We start from the raw sequence: 15,341 nt of genomic DNA, 5'->3' as shown, positions 1-15,341 counted from the left end.
CCATTTTCCGAACAGTGTTCAATTTTGAATACCTATGAAAGTAATGGCTCATCTGACACATTGCATTAGGTAGTAGTTCTGAAAGAATTAATATTAGAGACAGCGTGTAGTGATTGGTAAAAGGGTCAGGTGGAGCTCAGTGACTGAGATCCCTGATTGTGGTTGTTGACCGCCAATCAGATATATACAGGAGGTTCAGAAGGTCTCCTCAGTCTAAGGACTGGCTTTGAACTGGCTGCTGCGAGCCCACATATTGCACAGATTTAAATAGAGAGTGACTTGATGACTGGCTACCAGTCTCTGTGCAGTTATTTCACAGCACTAAGACCTACCTGATCTACCAGTCTCTGTGCAGTTATTTCACAGCACTAAGATCTACCTGATCTACCAGTCTCTGTGCAGTTATTTCACAGCACGAAGATCTACCTGATCTACCAGTCTCTGTGCAGTTATTTCACAGCACTAAGACCTACCTGATCTACCAGTCTCTGTGCAGTTATTTCACAGCACTAAGACCTACCTGATCTACCAGTCTCTGTGCAGTTATTTCACAACACTAAGATCTACCTGATCTACCAGTCTCTGTGCAGTTATTTCACAGCACTAAGACCTACCTGATCTACCAGTCTCTGTGCAGTTATTTCACAGCACTAAGATCTACCTGATCTACCAGTCTCTGTGCAGTTATTTCACAGCACTAAGACCTACCTGATCTACCAGTCTCTGTGCAGTTATTTCACAGCACTAAGACCTACCTGATCTACCAGTCTCTGTGCAGTTATTTCACAGCACTAAGACCTACCTGATCTACCAGTCTCTGTGCAGTTATTTCACAGCACTAAGACCTACCTGATCTACCAGTCTCTGTGCAGTTATTTCACAGCACTAAGATCTACCTGATCTACCAGTCTCTTGCAGTTATTTCTCAGCACTAAGACCTACCTGATCTACCAGTCTCTGTGCAGTTATTTCACAGCACGAAGATCTACCTGATCTACCAGTCTCTGTGCAGTTATTTCACAGCACTAAGATCTACCTGATCTACCAGTCTCTGTGCAGTTATTTCACAGCACTAAGATCTACCTGATCTACCAGTCTCTGTGCAGTTATTTCTCAGCACTAAGACCTACCTGATCTACCAGTCTCTGTGCAGTTATTTCACAGCACTAAGATCTACCTGATCTACCAGTCTCTGTGCAGTTATTTCACAGCACTAAGATCTACCTGATCTACCAGTCTCTGTGCAGTTATTTCACAGCACTAAGATCTACCTGATCTACCAGTCTCTGTGCAGTTATTTCTCAGCACTAAGACCTACCTGATCTACCAGTCTCTGTGCAGTTATTTCTCAGCACTAAGATCTACCTGATCTACCAGTCTCTGTGCAGTTATTTCTCAGCACTAAGATCTACCTGATCTACCAGTCTCTGTGCAGTTATTTCTCAGCACTAAGATCTACCTGATCTACCAGTCTCTGTGCAGTTATTTCTCAGCACTAAGATCTACCTGATCTACCAGTCTCTGTGCAGTTATTTCTCAGCACTAAGATCTACCTGATCTACCAGTCTCTGTGCAGTTATTTCACAGCACTAAGATCTACCTGATCTACCAGTCTCTGTGCAGTTATTTCTCAGCACTAAGATCTACCTGATCTACCAGTCTCTGTGCAGTTATTTCTCAGCACTAAGATCTACCTGATCTATTGATGCCATACAGTATTAGGCAGGGAAAAATCTACTTCTTGACCCCAGTTGAGCCAGATGTGTCATTGTTCTATGGTTAGACATTATAGCCAAGACTGAATAACATCTTTTGCCTCATTAAGATCCATTATTGATCTATCCTCTACCACTGTAAGTCAAATAAGCCCTTGGGTCTAGTATTGAAAGGAGGGTGGCACACAGCATGCTGACCCAATCATTAGCTGTTAGAGGTAAGCACATGTGAGTTCAGCCTGAGCTAAGTCCTTAGTGCCATGGTTCGTTCAGCTTTATAGAGTACTGTGAAGAGGACTAAAAGACCAAGCATTATAGGTGACTCCATTGTTCGGGGAATGGAGAGGTGTTTAGCAGCTGTGGATGTGAATCTAGAATGATTCATTGACCCCCCAGTTTCCAGATTCAAGAATGTCAATGAATGGCTGCAGAACATGACAGGAAAAGGTCAACTTCCAGTGGCCATCATCCACATCAGTACAAATGACATAGATGGAAAGAGGGATGTAGTACTGCAGTTGGAATTCAGGGAGCGAGGAAGTGAACTAGCAAGTAGAACCTCAAAAGTTGTAATCTGCAGATTACACTCAGTGCCACATGCAAGTGAATGTGGCAAAAGAAAGATATAGCAGATGGTTGGATGGATGAACAAGACTCAGGGATTTAATTCCTTGGGACGTTGAGGTCAGTTCAGTTCTGGGGATACAGCACATGACAGATGGGTCACACCTTACAGAGCCGGAGCCAATTTTAAAAAAAATATAGAATATAGTGTGGAAATAATAAATCCACACCGATCCTCCAAAGGGTAACCCACCCAATTATCCTATATTTACCCCTGACTGATGCACCTAACCTACATATAGCGAAATATTATGGGCAATTTAGCATGGCCTATTCACCTAAGCTGCACATTTTTGTGGGAGGAAACTGAAGCAAACCCACACAGACAGGGGGAGAACGTGCAACCTCCACACAGATAGTTACCCGAGGCTGGAGTAGAACTTGGGTCCCTGACGCTGTGAGACAGCAGTGCTAACCACTGAGCCACCATGTTGCCCATTTCCTTGCAGGGGTGACCTGCTTGTACTTTTTGGAAGTTTTAAACTAACTGGAAAACTGTGCAGGGATCAGGAGGTAGTGTTAGAGAGAAATAAAAATGTGGAGAAAGTGAGGACTGCAGTTGCTGGAGAGATCGAGAGTGTGTTGCTGGAAAAGCACAGCAGGTCAGACAGCATCCAAGGAGCAGGAGAGTCAACGTTTCGGGCATAAGCCCTTCATCAGGAAGTAAAAATGTGCAAAGGGTATCAGGTGATACAGATAGTGCTGCAGTAGGAAATAGTACAGTATTAGGTGGATTCAGTTTAAATAAAAATGTTCAAAAATATATAAGTTATAAAGCCCTAATATGCTATTCTGTGGAACATGTAAATAAGACTGGCAAATTTCAGACAGCTATTTGGAAATATGTTTTGGGATTAACAAAGACCTGAGTCAAAGAAAGTCAGGACTGGTATTCAGGTAAGGCGAAGGGATGGCAGGCATGCATAAAGAGAAGATCGCAGTGCTGGAAAGAGAGGATATTCCAGATTGTTAAGGACAAATCTGTTTGACCAGACCTGAGGAATGCAAAAAGTCTCAGTATATTCAAGTGGGAATGATGAAGAGGAACAAATTTACAAGAAACTTGCATGGAAGTGTAAAAATTGTAGTGTAGTCATCATGGAGAATGTATTATCCTGATATAGACTGGGCTAAGAGGAGTATTAAGGACAAAAAGTATTAGAAGACACTAATGCTAACATATAAGGAAATAATAAGGTGGCAAAAGGTGGAATGGGGTGATTAGGGACAAAAAATAAGATTTGCACACAACAAAGGAGTAAGTGAATATTCGGCATCCGCCTTCCTTAAGAACAGAGAGCATAGAACATTTCAGCGCAGTACAGGCTCTTTGGCCCTCGATGTTGTGCCAACCTGTGAAACCAATCTGATTCCCATCTATCCTACATTATTCCGTTATCATCTATATGCCTATCCAATAACCATTTAAATGCCCTTAAAGTTGGTGAATCTACTACTGTTGCAGGCAGTGCATTCCACGTAGCTACTACTCTCTGAGTAAAGAAACTATCTCTAACATCTGTCCTATATCTATCACCCCTCAATTTAAAACTATGACCCCTTATGTAAGTCATCACCATCTGAGGAAAAAGGCTCTCACTGTCCACCCTATCTAATCACCTGATCATCTTAGTTGTCTCAACTAAGTCACTTCTCAACCTTCTCTCCAGTGAAAACAGCCTCAAGTCCCTCAGCCTTTCCACATAAGACCTTCCCTCCATAGCAGGCAACATCCCAGTAAATCTCCTCTGCACCCTTTCCAATGCTTCTACATCCTTCCTCTCATGCAGTGATCAGAACAGTACATAATACTCCAAGTGCGGCCGCACCAGAGTTTTGTACAGCTGCAGCATGATCTCATGGTTCAGAAACTCAATCCCTCTACTAATAAAAGCTAACGCACCATATGTCTTCTAAATAACCCTATCAACCTGGGTGGCAACTTTCAGTGATCTACGCACATGGACACCAAGATCTCTCTACTCATCACACTACCAAGAATCTTACCAATAGCCCAGTACTTTGTATTCCTGTTACTCCTTCCAAAGGGAATCACCTCACATTTCTCTGCATTAAACTCCATTTGCCACTTCTCAGCCCAGCTCTGCAGCTTATCTATGACTCTATGTAACCTGAAACATCTTTCCGCACTGTCCATAACTCCACCAACCTTAGTGTCATCTGCAAATTTACTAATCCATCTTTCTATGCTCTCATCCAGGTCATTTATAAAAATGACAAATAGCAGTGGCCCCAAAAAAGATCCTAGTACACCCCTAGTAACTGAACTCGTGGATGAACATTTCCCATCAACCACCACTCTGCCTTCTTTCAACTAGCCAATTTCTGATCCAAACTGCTAAATCACCCTCAATTCAATGCCTCTGTATTTTCTGCAACAGCCTTCTGTGGGGAAGCTTATCAAATGCTTTACTGAAATCCATATACACCACATTAACCAATTTGCCCTCATCCATCTGTTTGGTCACCTTCTCAAAGAACTCAATAAGGTTTGTGAGGCATGACTTACATTTCACAAAACTGGGTTGATTATCCCTAATCAAATTATTCCTTTCTAGATTATTATAAATCCTACTCCTTATAATCTTTTCCAACACTTTTCCCACAATCAAAGTAAGGCTCACTGGTCTATAATTGTCAACATTGTCTCTACTCCCCTCCTTGAACAAGGGGACATTTGCTATCCTCCAGTTTTCTCGCACTGTTCCTGTAGACAATAATGACATAAAGATCAAACCCAAAGGCTCTGCAATCTCCTCCCTAGCTTCCCAGAGAATCCTAGGAAAAATCTCATCCGACCCAGGGGACTTATGTATTTTCACACTTTCCTGAATTACTAACACCTCCTCCTTATGAATCTCAATCCCATCCAATCTATTAGCCTGTATTTCAGTATTCTCCTAAACAACATTGTCTTTTTCCTGTGTGAATACTGACAAAAAATACTAATTTAGTGCCTCTCCTATCTCCTTGGACTTTACACACAACTTTCCACTACTATCCTTGATTGGCCCTAACCTTATTTTAGTCTCTCTTTTATTCCTGACATACCTATGGAAAGCTTTTGGGTTTCCTTAATCCTACCTGCCAAAGATTTCTCATGTCTCCTCCTGGCTCTTCTTAGCTCTCTCTTTAGGCCCTTCCTGGCTAACTTGTAACTCTCAAACACTTGAACTGAGCCTTCACTTCTCATCTTTACATAAGCCTCCTTCTTCCTCTTGACAAGTTATTCAACTTTTTTAGTAAACCATGGCTCCCTTGCTCGACTACTTCTTCCCTGCCTGACAGATACATACTTATCAAGGACAAGCAGTAGCTGTTCCTTGAACACGCTCCATATTTCAATTGTGCCCATCCCCTGCAGTGTCCTTCCCCCATCCTATGCATCCTAAATCTTGCCTAATTGCATCATAATTGCCTTTCCCTCAGCTATAACTCTTGCCCTGTGGTATATACCTATCCCTTTCCATCGCTAATGTAGACGTAACCGAATTGTGGTCACTATCACCAAAGTGCTCACCTACCTCCATATCTAACACCTCCATTTCTACCAAGTACCAAATCCAAAGTGGCCTCGCCACTTGTTGGCCTACCTACATACTGTGCCAGGAAACCCTCCTGCACACATTGGACAAAAACTGACCCATTCTAAAGTACTCAAACTATAGCATTTCCAATCAATACTTGGAAAGTTAAAGACCCCCATAATAACTACGTTGTTACATTTGCTCCTATGCAGAATCATCTTTGCAATCCTTTCCTCTGCATCTCTGGAATTATTTCGAGGCCCATAGAAAATTCCCAACATGGTGACCTCTCCTTTCCTGTTTCTAACCTCAGCCCATACTAACTCAGTAGACAAAGTCCTCATCAAACGTCCTTTCTGCCACCATAATACCGTCCTTGACTAACAATGACACCCCTTTCCCTTTTTACCACCTTCCCTGTGGACCGTGTTCAAGGAACAGCTACTGCTTGTCCTTGGTAAGTATGTACCTGTCAGGCAGGGAGAAAGTGGTCGAGCAAGGGAGCCATGGTTTACTAAAGAAGTTGAATCACTTGTCAAGAGGAAGAAGGAGGCTTATGTAAAGATGAAACATCTAAACCCTGGAACCTCAACAACTATTCCTGTCCCTGTTTTATCCACGTCTCCCAAATGACCACAACATTGAAGTCCCAGGTACCAATCCATGCTGCAAGTTCACCTTCCTTAATCCGAATGCTCCTGACATTGAGGTAGACACATTACAAACGACCTTCCTGCTTGCCGGTACACTCCTGCAACCTTGAAACACCTGTGAAGACACCGGCCAAGTCATGGTGAAAGAGAAAATAGTTCAGACATTTAAAGGATTTTAAATTGATAAAGGGGATGCTTTGGATAGGCTGTCCATATTAAGTTGACAAAAATGAGGACTGCAGATGCTGAAGATTAGAGTCGAGTGTGTGGTGCTGGAAAAGTACAGCAGGTCAGGCAGCATCCGAGAAGCAGGAGAATCGACGTTTCGGGCAAAAGCCCTTCAGACTCTTGTCTGTATAAAGTTGCCAAGACACCAGGACTGAATATGATTCATGCAAGGATACTGAGAAAGTGAGAGTGGAAATTGTGGAGACACTGGCCATTGTTTTTCAAACTTCCTTCAACTAGTGTGACATCAGTGGACTAAAGATTTGCAAATGTTACACCAATCTTTAAAAACAGGGGAAAGATAAGACCAGCAGGATAGGCCAGTCAGTTTAACTTCAATAGTAGGGAAGCTTTTGGAAACAATAAATCAGAACAGTTAATAGTAACTGGGTTTAATACTGGTTGATTAAGAATAGCCAGCTTGGATTAATGCCTAACTTGCTGGAGTGACTTTTTTTGTGGTAATAGGGAGGGTTGTTGAGGATAATATGATTTGTGTTTGGACACGGATTTATGCTACTTAATAAAGTGCACACACTGCTAAGCAAAGTTAGAATTAATTCAACAAAAGTGATAACAACAACAGAGATATTAAACTATCTGAGTGACAGGAAACTGAGAGCAGTGGTGAATGGTCATTTTGTTTTGGACGGGAGAAATATTTTGTAACATTTGGAATCTTGCTATTGTGATTTATATTAATGATCTAGTTCAGGGATGCAAAAGTATTGGAGAGATTGTAGAACAGGTTCATAAGAATTGTTACAAGGATGAGAAATATAATTCGGTAAAAAAAAAGAGAATTGGTTGTATTTCCTTAGAGAGGAAATTTGATAGAGATATTCAAAATCATGAGGTGTCTGGACAGAATAGATAATTAGAAACTGTTCCCATTTGTGGAAGGAATTAAAACCAGAAGGAAAGCTTTATACAAATAAACAAATAAGGTGTGAAAAATGTTTTTTCACACAATGTCTGATTGGGAGCGATAAACAAAGTACTGCCTGAGACTATGCTGTGAGCATAGCCATCTGAGGATTTCAAAAGGATGTTGGATCATTATCTAAAGAGGGAAGATATACGGGTATTGGTAAAGGCAGGAAAGTGGCACGAGGTATGTTGTTTCTTCAGAGGTCTAGCACAGACACAATGGGCCATATGCCTCCTTCTATGCTATAGTCATTCCATGTTTCTATTACTTCACATGCCAAAATTTTCTGATTAAATTAATTTCTATTTCTACAGGAGAACCGCCGAGCAGAAAGAGCAGAACAGCATAGGATTCAGGCTGAGAAAGAGAAAGAGCGACAATCCAGGATTGCAGTAAGCAATGATCTTTATTAAAATATCTTCAGGATATATATTAAGAGCTGCAGAAGGACTTGATATTTGTGTACTTATATTACGATAGGAGGAAAGAGCCAGGAAAGAAGAGGAAGAATCAAGAAAGAGAGCAGAAGAAGATGCAAAAAAGAAAAAGACAATGTCAAATATGTCCATGCACTTTGGAGGTTATATGCAAAAGGTAACTATTACGTCTACACTAGATTACATTACAGAAACAGGCCCTTCGGCCCAACAAGTCCATACTGACCTGCCAAAGCGCAACCCACCCATACCCCTACATTTACCCCTTACCTAACACTTTGGGTAATTTAGCATGGCCAATTCACCTGACCTGCACATCTTTGGACTGTGGGAGGAAACCAGAGCACCCAGAGGAAACCCCACAGACACAGGGAGAACGTGCAAACTCCACACAGTCAGTCACCTGAGGCGGGAATTGAACCCAGGACTCAGGCGCTGTGAGACAGCAGTGCTAACCACAGTGCCACCGTGCCACCCACTATTACTTAAGCTGCTACTTCAAGATGTCTTAGTTAGTCAGAACAAGTATTGTTGTTCTTATTATTGTCTATAAATAAATTGTATTAAAAACATTTGCCTTTATGAGATTGTCTACACATACCGTTGCATAATTTAAGCTATCTTTGGTTAAGTCTTCCATTTCAGCTTTAACATAAATGATTTGTTCAGTAATTAAAATTCAACACTCTAATTCCAATGGAATTTGGCAAATCGAAAGTAAGTTTGTACTACAGAGCTAGTTCAATTTAAGCTGATCCAGAATAATCGGTTTCTGTTTAAGCAGCTGGGGGCTAAATTAAAAGTAATCTTTGGATTATTATCTAAATCACAAGCAATTTGATGCAGGATAAATAACATTAGAGAGTTGAATGTGTGGCTCGAGTATTGGTGTGGCAGAATTGGGTGTTGATTTATGGAGTTGTGGCGCCAGGACTGGGGAAAACGGGAGCTGTATCATTAGAATGACCTTCACAAGAATCAATACACTGGCAAGACAATTAGGAGGGTTAGAGAGAGGAGGCAAGGGTGTCAGCCTAAGCGGTGGGGCAGAAGTCTTGTGAGGAGAGATTTGGAAACTTGAGGAGAAATGAAAAAGCAGTGATGCAACTTAACAAAATAAAAAGGGAAAGTTCTGGAGAAACTGAATTGATCTGGTAACGTCTGCAAAAAGAGAAACAAAGTTACTATTTTTTAAGTCCAACATGATTCCTTTTTTTTAATTTCAGTACTTTGCTTTTATTTTAGTGCAGAGTATTGATACAAGTAGATAATAACCAGAGTGTGCCAAGAAGGCATAGTGTACAAGGATGAGTGCACCAGTAAGTAAGGTCAGATTTGGTAAACAAAACAGATTAAAGGCTCTTTATCTGAAAGCACGTGGCATTCGTACTAAGATGGATAAACTGATAGCACAAATAGAAATCAAAGTATGATATATAATATTTCTTACTAAGACATGGTGACTAAAGAGTGAATATTCAATTCCCAGCTTCAGTCACCTCTTTGAATTAACTTATGAAGCTGATACCTCAAATTTTCAAAACCCAAAGGCACAAGCAATAGATTGTTTTTCTGCTTCATTTCCGAGGTCTAGTTGGCCCATAAATTGGACCTCTGACACAGTAAGAAATTTTTCAAATGACCTGAACTTTGAGTAGATATTAGCAGAGCGAGGTATATTCATTCCCACTCAGCAGAATGCCACTCTGCACTCGATAGCCAGCAAAAGGCCCAAACCTTTCTCATTTGGGACTTAAGTCAGATGCTAACATTCAATGAACACTGAAGGTAACATCAGAGGTATGAGAGGGAAAGGGGTTGGAATGAATCCAGCTGATCCTTCATGGACCAGTGACAGATGTAAACAGTTAAAAGGGTAGAATCTTTTTTTTAGCTCAAGTGTGGTGTCAGGCCTGTGTGGGGTTCAGTGATAAATCAGTTTAATAATTAGCCAGGAATTTGAGTAGAAATTTTAATTCTCTGGATTTTTGTGGGTATCTGTTAAGATTTGTCAAGGTAGAATCTTCTTAAGTTTCCAACTTTAAGGGTTCCAGAAACAAAAGAATTGCCTATCAGACATTTCAATTTTCCAGACAGTTCCAAAGGAGTCTGCTGAATCACGCATTTTGTCAGATCCTGATATGCAACTCCAGACTTTGCTGATCCAATGACCCTTTGGCCATGAGAAAGCCCGAGCCCTTTTATTTAAAGTTAACAATGATTATTTCCAAAGTTTATTGAATTTTTTTGTGTAGAACTACTAATTTTGAAGTACTAGAAGTTGGGCAATATCTCAAACTAGAATGAAGGATAAAACACTTTTATTCCAGACAATAAGATGTAGGCCATTCAGTCTATCAAGTTTGCTGCACCATTAAGTTGAGTTGGATCATGGCTGATCTGAGTAAGCTCAACTCCACTTTGCTGCTTTTTCTCCATAACCCTTGGTTCCCTTTCCTCATGAAAAATCTATCTTTCTCAGAGTTGAACATACTTGCGAATTAACCCAGCCTCTATAGTTCTCAGAAGTCAAAAATTCCATAGGCTTACTACCATTTGAGAGAAGAAATTCCTCCTCTTATCTGTCTTAAATGGGTGAGCCCTTACTCTGAAATTATGCCCTCTGGTCTTAGACTCTCCAACAACTTCTCAGCATCTATCCTGTCAAACTCCCTAACAATTTTTTCCCAAGGTTGCTTCTCATTCTTTGAAATTCCAGAGAATACAACCCCAACCTACTTAACATTTCCATATAAAGAAAACCACACATGTTCAGATCAACTTAGTGAATCTTCCCCAGAACGCCTCCAAGGCTGGTCTCACTTTCCTTAGATACAGGCCCAAAACTGTTCACAGTATTCCAGCTGTGGTCTGACTAGCGTCTTATATAGTTTTAGGAAAACCTCTCTACTTTTAAACTTGATTCCCTCTGACTATTCCCTCTTTGCCTTCCCTATTACCTCTGGAATTTGTATGGTAGGTTTTTGTGATTTATGCATGAGGAGCCCCAAAACACTGTCTGCTGCAGTTTTCCATAGTCTTTCCCCATTCAAGTAACATTCAGTTCCTTTGTTCTCCCTGCCAAATGCATAGCCTTGCATTCCATCTGGCAAGTCTTTGCCCACTGACATAACCTGTCGAAGTCCTTCTGCAGACACATGCATTATCCTCAACACTTGCCTTCCCATTTATTTTTGTGTAATCTGTGAACTTGGTGATTGTACAATCACAGTCCTCATTCAGGTTATTAATATATTATTTGTACAGTATGTATGCATTTTATTAGCATGAGTCATTTACATATAGTTGTCTGTTGAAGCATTAAACTAAATTACTGGTAAATTCTTCAGAATTGTTGAAAAGTCAACTATTTTTTGGAAAGTCCTTCACTCCTTCAATTTTATTCTCCCAACAAATACTTTTTAATTGAAAATGTTTTCTTAGTCTCAGAAAAACTAGAATGCCATTTTGTGAGTGACATTCCAATTTGATTAAAACAGCAATGAATTATAGGATTAAGTCAAACTAATCTTTTACAGGCCTCCTAATAGTCCTAGAATCGTTGAAGAAAGGATTGCGAAGATGATTCAGGAGAAGAGTGACAGTAATAGGGTGGTTGTTATGGGGGCCTTTAACTTTCCTGATATTGATTGGGAAAGCTATAGCTCAAGTTCGTTAGATGGGTCAGTGTTTGTCCAATGTGTGCAGGAGAGTTTCCTGACACAATATGTAGATAAGCCAACAAGAGGTGAGGCCATACTGGATTTGGTTCTGGGTAACGAACCAGACCAGGTATTAGAACTAGAGGTAGGTGAGCACTTTGGGGACAGTGACCACAATTCGGTGATTTTTACTCTAGTGATGGAGAGGGATAAGTGTGTACTACAGGGCAAGAGTTATAGCTGGGGGCAGGGAAATTATGATGCGGTGAGGCATGACTTAGGATGTGTGGATTGGAAAAGTAGATTCCAAGGCAAGAGCGTAATTGATATGTGGAACTTGTTCAAGGAGCAACTATTGAGTGTCCTTGATAAGTACGTACCTATCAGGCAGGGAGGAAAGGGTCATGTGAGGGAGCCGTGGTTTAATAAGGAATTGGAATCCCTTGTTAAATGGAAGAGGGCGGCCTTTGTAAAGATGAGGCGTGAAGGTTCAATAGGGGCGATTGAGAGTTATAAGGTAGCCCGGAAGGACCTGAAGAGAGAGCTAAGAGCAGCAAGGAGGGGACATGAAAGGTCCTTAGTTGGTAGGATTAGGGAAAACCCTAAGGCTTTCTATAGGTATGTTAGGAATAAAAGAATGACTAGGGTAGGAATAGGTCCAATCAAGAATAGTAATGGGAGGTTGCGTGTGGAGGCTGAAGAGATTGGGGAGGCACTGAATGAATACTTTTCGTCAGTATTCACTCAGGAACAGGACATTGTTGTCGATATGAATACTGAGGCACGAATAAGTAGAATGGATGGCTTTGAGATATGTAGAGAAGAGGTGTTGGAAATTCTGGCAAGGGTGAAAATAGATAAGTCCCCTGGGCCTGATGGCATTTATCCTAGGATTCTCTGGGAAGCAAGGGAGGAGATTGCAGAGCCATTGGCCTTGATTTTTGTGTCCTCTTTGTCTACAGGAGTAGTGCCAGAGGACTGGAGGCTAGCAAATGTGGTTCCCTTGTTCAAGAAGGGGAGTAGGGATAATCCTAGTAACTATAGGCCAGTGAGTCTCACTTCTGTTGTGGGCAAAGCCTTAGAGAGAATTGTAAGGGATAGGATTTATGCACATCTGGATGAGAATAATGTGATCAAGGATAGTCAGCATGGTTTTGTGAAGGGCAGGTCGTGCCTCACAAACCTTATTGAATTCTTTGAGAAGGTGACTAAGGAGGTCGATGAGGGGAAAGCGGTAGATGTGGTATATATGGATTTTAGTAAGGCGTTTGATAAGGTCCCCCATGGTAGGCTACTGCAGAAAATACAGAGATATGGCATTGAGGGTGAGTTGGAGGTTTGGATTAGGAATTGGCTGGCTGGAAGAAGACAGAGGGTAGTAGTTGATGGCAAAGGTTCATCTTGGAGTGCCGTCACTAGCGGTGTTCCGCAAGGATCTGTTTTGGGACCATTGCTGTTTGTCATTTTTATAAATGACCTGGAGGAAGGGTTAGAAGGTTGGGTGAGCAAGTTTGCGGATGATACGAAAGTCGGAGGAGTTGTAGACAGTGAGGAAGGATGTGGCAGGTTACAGCGGGATATAGAGAAGCTGCAGAGCTGGGCAGAAAGGTGGCAAATGGAGTTCAATGTAGCTAAGTGTGAGGTGATTCACTTTGGTAAGAGTAACAAAAAGATGGGGTACTGGGCTAATGGTCGGATACTTGGTAGTGTGGAAGAGCAGAGGGATCTTGGTGTCCATGTACACAGATCTCTGAAAGTTGCCACCCAGGTAAATAGTGCAGTGAAGAAGGCATATGGCGTAGTGGCTTTTATTGGTAGAGGAATTGAGTTCCGGAGTCCTGAGGTCATGCTGCAGTTGTATAAGACTCTGGTGCGGCCGCATCTGGAATATTGTGTGCAGTTTTGGTCGCCATACTATAGGAAGGATGTGGAGGCACTGGAACGGGTGCAGAGGAAGTTTACCAGGATGTTGCCTGGTATGGTAGGAAGATCCTATGAGGAAAGGCTGAGGCACTTGGGGTTGTTTTCATTGGAGAAAAGAAGGTTTAGGGGTGACTTGATAGAGGTGTACAAGATGATTAGAGGGTTAGATAGGGTTGACAGTGAGAACCTTTTTCCACGTATGGAGTCAGCTATTACAAGGGGGCATAGCTTTAAATTAAGGGGGGGTAGATATAGGACTGATGTTAGGGGTAGGTTCTTCACTCAGCGAGTCGTAAGTTCATGGAATGCCCTGCCAGTAGCAGTGGTGGACTCTCCCTCTTTATGGGTATTTAAGCGGGCATTGGATAGGTATATGGAGGATAGTGGGTTAGTGTAGGTTAGGTGGGCTTTGATCGGTGCAACATCGAGGGCCGAAGGGCCTGTACTGCGCTGTATTCTTCTATATTCTATGTTCTATAATCACTTTCCTTCCATCAGATTGAAAGTCGCCGAGGAGGGAAAAGACAAACGGAGAGAGAAAAGAAGAAGAAAATCCTGGCAGAGAGACGTAAATCTTTAGATATTGATGACCTGAATGAAGATGAACTGAAGTAAGGATGAACTTGCTTTGTTATTTCTTTGTACATCTGTTTCCTTGAGTCTGTTTGAGAAATATTGCAGTCTTAAATTGTTATTCTTTTTTTGCACTGCTTTGCTTCATAGTGTCACCAGGATTCCAATAGGAAAACAGAGGAATTCATAACATTTTAGGCACATACAACAGAGTTCATCTGCTTTTCATGTCATTGCTAACTTAAAATTTTCAGAAAGAACTCCAGTCAAAATTAGAATAATATTTCAAGCATTCTACGATGTTTATTTTACTGTGTGAACAGGGAGAAAGGCAGGGAACTGTGGAAGTGGCTGTACCAACTGGAAGCAGAAAAATATGACTTACAGGAGAAAATGAAACAACAGAAATATGAGGTACATAGAAGTGTGAATATTTTTGCTAGATTGAAATTTTACATGTTTTTAACCAACTATGTACATTCAGTTTGCTTTTTGACAAATACATCACAGTGTCGCACCAAAGCTAGAAAGTGAACCACTTTTTCGCGAACCGGTTACATCCTGTGCATCAATGTGACTTAACTCCAGAATTTTCTATTAACTCCAGAAAATCTTTAAAGTGTAAGAGGAGATATAAACACATGCACTATGAAAAGATTATGAAATAGAGATTATTTATTCCGCTGGCAAGGAATCTTGGAGATGTTAATCAAACTGTGAACCTACAACCCTCCATTTTGATGATAATCGGTTCTGAAAACAGTCAAGCAGTAATAATATTATACTGATCACCCTTGAAATTATGTCAAAAATAGCTATGGATGATGCTGAATCTGTTTTGTTTTTAAGAAAGTAGCCTTTTGCAATCAAAACTTCAAAGGGCAAAATATTTATGTGTATTCACATCTACTCTTAAAAATTGTAACTGTGGGGGAAATGGGCTTTAATCTAGCACTGACTTGTAATGGTCCGCTGTTCCCAACATTGAAATAGTTGACCCTTCCCTTTATGTAGCTATAATATTTAAGCTGTTCTGAAGCACTAGAC

General features: G+C 41.1%; 1 protein-coding gene across 5 annotated transcripts in view; it reads left to right on the top strand.

The window, feature by feature from the left end:
- Positions 1 to 15,341, top strand: part of LOC140467141 (troponin T, cardiac muscle-like) — a 42,678-nt gene that overhangs the window by 24,883 nt on the left and 2,454 nt on the right. For all 5 annotated transcript variants that reach the window (XM_072563213.1, XM_072563211.1, XM_072563212.1 and 2 more), the window contains 4 exons: positions 8,014 to 8,091; positions 8,180 to 8,293; positions 14,220 to 14,332; positions 14,618 to 14,708. In XM_072563213.1, coding sequence (XP_072419314.1) covers positions 8,014 to 8,091; positions 8,180 to 8,293; positions 14,220 to 14,332; positions 14,618 to 14,708 — 396 coding nt within the window. The remainder of the gene's footprint in view (positions 1 to 8,013; positions 8,092 to 8,179; positions 8,294 to 14,219; positions 14,333 to 14,617; positions 14,709 to 15,341) is intronic.

Source organism: Chiloscyllium punctatum, chromosome 45 (genome assembly GCF_047496795.1).
Source record: "Chiloscyllium punctatum isolate Juve2018m chromosome 45, sChiPun1.3, whole genome shotgun sequence".
Taxonomy (NCBI): Eukaryota; Metazoa; Chordata; class Chondrichthyes; order Orectolobiformes; family Hemiscylliidae; genus Chiloscyllium; species Chiloscyllium punctatum.
Note: the sequence above shows the minus strand (reverse complement) of the source record. Positions and strands in the feature narration are given on the sequence as shown.